Genomic DNA, 6548 nt, shown 5'->3' with positions numbered 1-6548 from the left:
TTTTGGGTGAATTTTGGGTGATTTTTGGGGTTAATTTTGGGTGATTTTTTGGTGATTTTTGGGGTTAATTTTGGGTGAATTTTGGGTGATTTTTGGGTGATTTTTGGGTGAATTTTGGGTGAATTTTGGGTGATTTTTGGGTGATTTTTGGGTTAATTTAGGTAATTTTGGGGTGATTTTTGGGGTGACTTTAGTGTGATTTTTTAGGTGATTTTGGGGTGAATTTTGGGTGAATTTTAGGTAATTTTGGGGTGAATTTTGGGTGATTTTTGGGTGATATTTTGGGTGAATTTTAGATAATTTCAGGGTGATTTTTGGGTGAATTTTAGGGCGATTTTTGGGGCGATTTTAGGGTGATTTTAGATTATTTTTAACGTGATATTTGGGATGATTTTCGGTCGATTTTTGGTTCGATTTGGCGTTTTTGAAAGGATTTAAGGCACGACTGAAATCCTTGGAATCAAGGCCGGGAAACTGAGGCACACACACAAAAAAAAAAATTTAAAAAAATTCCATTTTTTATTTTTTTCCCATTAAATAAATAAATAAATAAATAAATAAATAAATAAATAAAATTATTATTAATAATAGTAATAGTAATAATAATAATAGTAACAGTAATAATAATAATAACAATAATAATAATAATTAAGAATAGTAATAACAATAATAACAATTAATAATAATAATAATAATAATAATAATAATAATAATAACAAATAATAATAATAACAGTAATAACAATAATAATAACAATAATAACAATAATAATAACAATAATAACAATTAATAATAATAATAATAATAATAATAATAATAATAATAATAATAATAATAATAATAAATCCTCTCATAGGACCGGATAAAATAAAAAAATAAAAAAAAAAAAATTCAAAATTGATCAAACTCCCCCAGCAAAAAAAAAAAAAATAAAAAATTGGATTTGGGGAGGAGAGGGTTAAAAATTTGGCGGATTTTTTTTTTTTTTTTATTCTTTTTATTCTTTTTTTTTTTTTTTTTTCCCCCCCCGCCTTTCCAGAGGGAGCCTCGGCAGGAAATTCCTGGAATTCCAGGAGTGTGGGATCATCGCTGTGCTCCAACCGCAGGGAGAAAATAAAAAAAAAAAAATAAAAAATAAAAAATTAATTCAAAAATAATAATAAAAAAAAGGAACGGGAGAGGGAAAAGGCTCAAAACAAACCCCCCCCCAAAAAAAAAAAAAATCCCAAAATCACCCCCAAAAAAAAAAAAATAATCCAAACCCCCCCCCCCCAAAAAAACCAAAATAATCCCAAAACCACCCCCCAAAAAAAAAAAAATCCCAAAACCCCCCCCCAAAAAAAAAAAAAAATCCCAAAATCACCCCCCAAAAAAAAAAAAAAATCCAAACCCCCCCCCAAAAAAAACCAAAATAATCCCAAAAATCACCCCCCAAAAAAAAAAAATAATCCCAAAACCACCCCCCCAAAAAAAAAAAATTAATCCCAAAACCACCCCCCCAAAAAAAAAAAAATCCCAAAACCACCCCCCCAAAAAAAAAAATAATCCCAGAACCACCCCCCAAAAAAAAAAATAATCCAAAACCACCCCCCAAAAAAAAAAAAAAAATCCAAAACCACCCCCCAAAAAAAAAAAATAATCCCAAAACCACCCCCCAAAAAAAAAAAAAAAATCCAAAACCACACCCCAAAAAAAAAATAATCCCAAAATCACCCCCCCCAAAAAAAAAAATAATCCAAAAACCACCCCCAAAAAAAAAAATAATCCAAAATTAAAATTAAAATTAAAAATAAAATTTAAATTAAAATGAATCCTGAATGAGGTTCCTAAAAAATCCCGGAGTTTGCCACCCCCACCCAAAATAAAAAATAAAAATACAAAAAAAAAAAAAAAAAAGAAAAACATAAAGGAAAAAATTAAAAAATAAAGGAAAAAAAATAAAGATTAAAGGAAAAAATAAAATAAAGGAAAAAAAAAGATTAAAGGAAAAAATAAAATAAAGGAAAAAATAAAATAAAGGAAAAAATTAAAAAATAAAGGAAAAAATTTAAGAAATAAAGGAAAATAATAAAAAAATAAAGGAAAAAAAATAAAGATTAAAGGAAAAAAAAATAAAATAACGGAAAAAATTAAAAAATTAAGGAAAAAAATTAAGAAATAAAGGAAAAAAAATTAAGAAATAAAGGAAAATAATAAAAAAAAAGAAAAAAAATAAAGGAAAAAAAAGAGAAATTAAAATGAAAACCCCTCCCCCCCCCGGGCCGCGGCCTCGTTCGGGGGCGTCTCCAAGAGACGTCGTTAATGAAAGGGATCGATTAATTAATTAATTAATTAATGGATTAATTAATGGGCGGGGCTTGGGGTCACCCGTGCCTTTGGATCCCCTCCCCCCCCCCCCTGCCTCAGTTTCCCTTTGGATCCCCTCCCCCCCCCGTGCCTCAGTTTCCCTTTGGATCCCCTCCCCCCTCCCCCCCCCCCCGTGCCTCAGTTTCCCTCTGGATCCCCTCCCCCCCCCGTGCCTCAGTTTCCCTTTGGATCCCCTCCCCCCTCCCCCCCCCGTGCCTCAGTTTCCCTTTGGATCCCCTCCCCCCTCCCCCCCCCGTGCCTCAGTTTCCCTTTGGATCCCCTCCCCCCCCCGTGCCTCAGTTTCCCTTTGGATCCCCTCCCCCCCCGTGCCTCAGTTTCCCTCTGGATCCCCTCCCCCCCCGTGCCTCAGTTTCCCTCTGGATCCCCTCCCCCCCCCGTGCCTCAGTTTCCCCCATGGAAATTTGGTGTCCTTGGTCCTCCCAGTGTCACCAGTACGGGGACACACTGGATGGGGTGGGGGAGGGGACACTGGATTGGGGGAGGGGCTCTGTATTGGGGTGGGGGAGGGGCTCTGTATTGGGGTGGGGGAGGGGCTTTGTATTGGGGTGGGGGAGGGGCTCTGTATTGGGGGAGGGGCTCTGTATTGGGGTGGGGGAGGGGCTCTGTACTGGGGTGGGGGAGGGGCTCTGTATTGGGGAGGGGCTCTGGATTGGGGTGGGGGAGGGGCTTTGTATTGGGGGAGGGGCTCTGTATTGGGGGAGGGGCTCTGTATTGGGGTGGGGGAGGGGCTCTGTACTGGGGTGGGGGAGGGGCTCTGTATTGGGGAGGGGCTCTGGATTGGGGTGGGGGAGGGGCTTTGTATTGGGGGAGGGGCTCTGTATTGGGGTGGGGGAGGGGCTCTGTATTGGGGGAGGGGCTCTGTATTGGGGTGGGGGAGGGGCTCTGTATTGGGGTGGGGGAGGGGCTCTGTACTGGGGAGGGGCTCTGGATTGGGGTGGGGGAGGGGCTTTGTATTGGGGGAGGGGCTCTGTATTGGGGTGGGGGAGGGGCTCTGTACTGGGGTGGGGGAGGGGCTCTGTATTGGGGGAGGGGCTCTGGATTGGGGGAGGGGCTCTGTACTGGGGTGGGGGAGGGGCTCTGTATTGGGGTGGGGGAGGGGCTCTCCCCCCCTCCCCCCTTCCCGTTTTTCCGATCTCGTTTCGTTCCGAACCGGGAACCGCCGGAGCGGCCCCTCCCCCAGAGCCCCGGGAGCCTCCGGACCGGGGCGGGGACAGGACAGGAGAGTCCCCTGTCACCCCCGGGGTCACCTCGGGGTCACCTCGGGGTCACCTCGGGGTCACCAAAGCCGTGGGAAAATCCCCCTCCCCCCCCCGGTGGATTTTGGGGGGCTCTGTAAAGGGACGGGGACAGGATTTGGGGACAGGGACAGGATTTGGGGACAGGGACAGGATTTGGGGACAGGATTTGGGGACAGGGATGGGGACAGGGACAGGGACAGGATTTGGGGACAGGGACAGGATTTGGGGACAGGATTTGGGGACAGGGATGGGGACAGGGACAGGGACAGGATTTGGGGACAGGGACGAGGACAGGGACAGGATTTGGGGACAGGATTTGGGGACAGGGACAGGATTTGGGGACAGGGACAGGGACAGGATTGGGGACAGGGATTGGGGACAGGATTTGGGGACAGGGATGGGGACAGGGACAGGGACAGGATTTGGGGACAGGATTTGGGGACAGGGACAGGATTTGGGGACAGGATTTGGGGACAGGATTTGGGGACAGGGACAGGATTTGGGGACAGGGATGGGGACAGGGACAGGGACAGGATTGGGGACAGGATTTGGGGACAGGATTTGGGGACAGGGATGGGGACAGGGACAGGGACAGGATTTGGGGACAGGATTTGGGGACAGGATTTGGGGACAGGGACAGGATTTGGGGACAGGATTTGGGGACAGGATTTGGGGACAGGGACAGGATTTGGGGACAGGGATGGGGACAGGGACAGGGACAGGATTTGGGGACAGGGACAGGATTTGGGGACAGGGACAGGGACAGGATTTGGGGACAGGGACAGGATTTGGGGACAGGGATGGGGACAGGGACAGGATTTGGGGACAGGATTTGGGGACAGGGACAGGGACAGGATTTGGGGACAGGGACAGGATTTGGGGACAGGGACGAGGACAGAGCCACCGCCCCGCGGGGACATCGTCCCTTCCCCCCCCGGGACTGGAGCCGGGATTCAATTAACGAGGAATTAAGGGCCGGGATTTTTAATTAATTGTGGGATTAGAGGACGGCGATTGCGGCCGAACGGGGTCGGGGACTTTGGTGACAAAAAAGGGACCCGGATTGGGGACATTTCTGTGATATGGGGACATAAAGGTGACATTTCTGTGATTTGGGGACGTTTCCCCAATTTGGGGACATTTCTGTGATTTGGGGACGTTTCTGTGATTTGGGGACAGAAAGGTTTGGGGACATTTCCCTGATTTGGGGACATTTCTGTGATTTGGGGACATTTCCCCGATTTGGGGACATTTCTGTGATTTGGGGACATTTCTGTGATTTGGGGACGTTTCTGTGATTTGGGGACAGAAAGGTTTGGGGACATTTCCCTGATTTGGGGACATTTCTGTGATTTGGGGACATTTCCCCGATTTGGGGACATTTCCCTGATTTGGGGACATTTCTGTGATTTGGGGACGTTTCTGTGATTTGGGGACGTTTCTGTGATTTGGGGACAGAAAGGTTTGGGGACATTTCCCTGATTTGGGGACATTTCCCCGATTTGGGGACATTTCCCCAATTTGGGGACATTTCTGTGATTTGGGGACAGAAAGGTTTGGGGACATTTCCCCAATTTGGGGACGTTTCTGTGATTTGGGGACATTTCTCTGATTTAGGGACATTCCCCTGATTTGGGGACATTTTACCGGTTTTGAGGACACTTAAAAAAAATTTAAAAAAAAATCCCTAAATCCTTGGGATAAACCCCCACCCCCCCACCCCCCCAAAATTTTTGGGCTCCCCGAAATTCCATGGGAAAAATCCCTGGCCTGAGGCTCCTCCAACCTCCTGCTCCCCATCCTGAGGATTTGGGGTTGTTTTATCCCTGGATCCCAAATCCCGAGGATTTGGGGTTGTTTTATCCCTGGATCCCCAATCCCAAGGATTTGGGGTTGTTTTATCCCTGGATCCCAAATCCCGAGGATTTGGGGTTGTTTTATCCCTGGATCCCAAATCCCGAGGATTTGGGGTTGTTTTATCCCTGGATCCCAAATCCCGAGGATTTGGGGTTGTTTTATCCCTGGATTCCCAATCCCGAGGATTTGGGGTTGTTTTATCCCTGGATCCCCCATCCCATGGATTTGCACCCCCCACACTCGGATTTTGGGGGGAATTTTGGGGGGAATTTTGGGGGGAATTTTGGGGTTGTTTTGGGGGGAATTTTGGGTTCCTGCTCCCCATTCCCGGCCCCAGGGCACGGCCCCATCCCAAACCCTCCCCCCACTGCCTGTCCCTGGCACGTCCCGATCGATCCCCGCTGCCCGCGTGACACCGGGAATGGGGACACCGGGAATGGGGACATTGGGATTGGGGACACAGGGAATGGGGACACAGGGAATGGGGACATTGGGATTGGGGACATTGGGATTGGGGCACAGGGAATGGGGACATTGGGATTGGGGACACAGGGAATGGGGACATCGGGAATGGGGACATTGGGATTGGGGACATTGGGAATGGGGACACCGGGAATGGGGACACCGGGAATGGGGACATCGGGAATGGGGACATTGGGAATGGGGACATTGGGAATGGGGATATCGGGATTGGGGACACCGGGAATGGGGACACCGGGAATGGGGACACTGGGAATGGGGACACCGGGAATGAGGACATTGGGATTGGGGACACCGGGAATGGGGACACCGGGAATGGGGACACAGGGAATGGGGACATTGGGATCAGGGACACCGGGATCAAACCGGGATTGAACTGGGACCAGAACTGGGGACACTGGGATCGGGGACACTGGGATTGGGGTCATTGGGATCGGGGACACTGGGATCAGGGACACTGGGACTGGGGATATCGGGATTGGGGACACTGGGATCGGGGACACTGGGACTGGGGACACTGGGACTGGGGACACTGGGATTGGGGACACCAGGACTGGGGACACTGGGATCGGGGACACTGGGATTGGGGACATCGGGATCAAACCG

At 47.8% G+C, this 6548-nt stretch overlaps 1 protein-coding gene across 1 annotated transcript in view; it reads right to left on the bottom strand.

The window, feature by feature from the left end:
* The window catches only part of ARHGEF11 (Rho guanine nucleotide exchange factor 11), a 69121-nt gene extending 63716 nt beyond the window's left edge, over nucleotides 1-5405 (bottom strand). The window contains exon 1 of the mRNA XM_062511251.1: nucleotides 5376-5405. Within this exon, the coding sequence (XP_062367235.1) occupies nucleotides 5376-5405 (30 nt within the window). The remainder of the gene's footprint in view (nucleotides 1-5375) is intronic.
* Between the last annotated feature and the right edge of the window lie 1143 nt (nucleotides 5406-6548).

The sequence above is a fragment of the Cinclus cinclus genome, chromosome 31 (genome assembly GCF_963662255.1).
Source record: "Cinclus cinclus chromosome 31, bCinCin1.1, whole genome shotgun sequence".
NCBI classification, from domain to species: Eukaryota; Metazoa; Chordata; class Aves; order Passeriformes; family Cinclidae; genus Cinclus; species Cinclus cinclus.
This window is presented reverse-complemented; position numbering and strand designations above follow the sequence as displayed.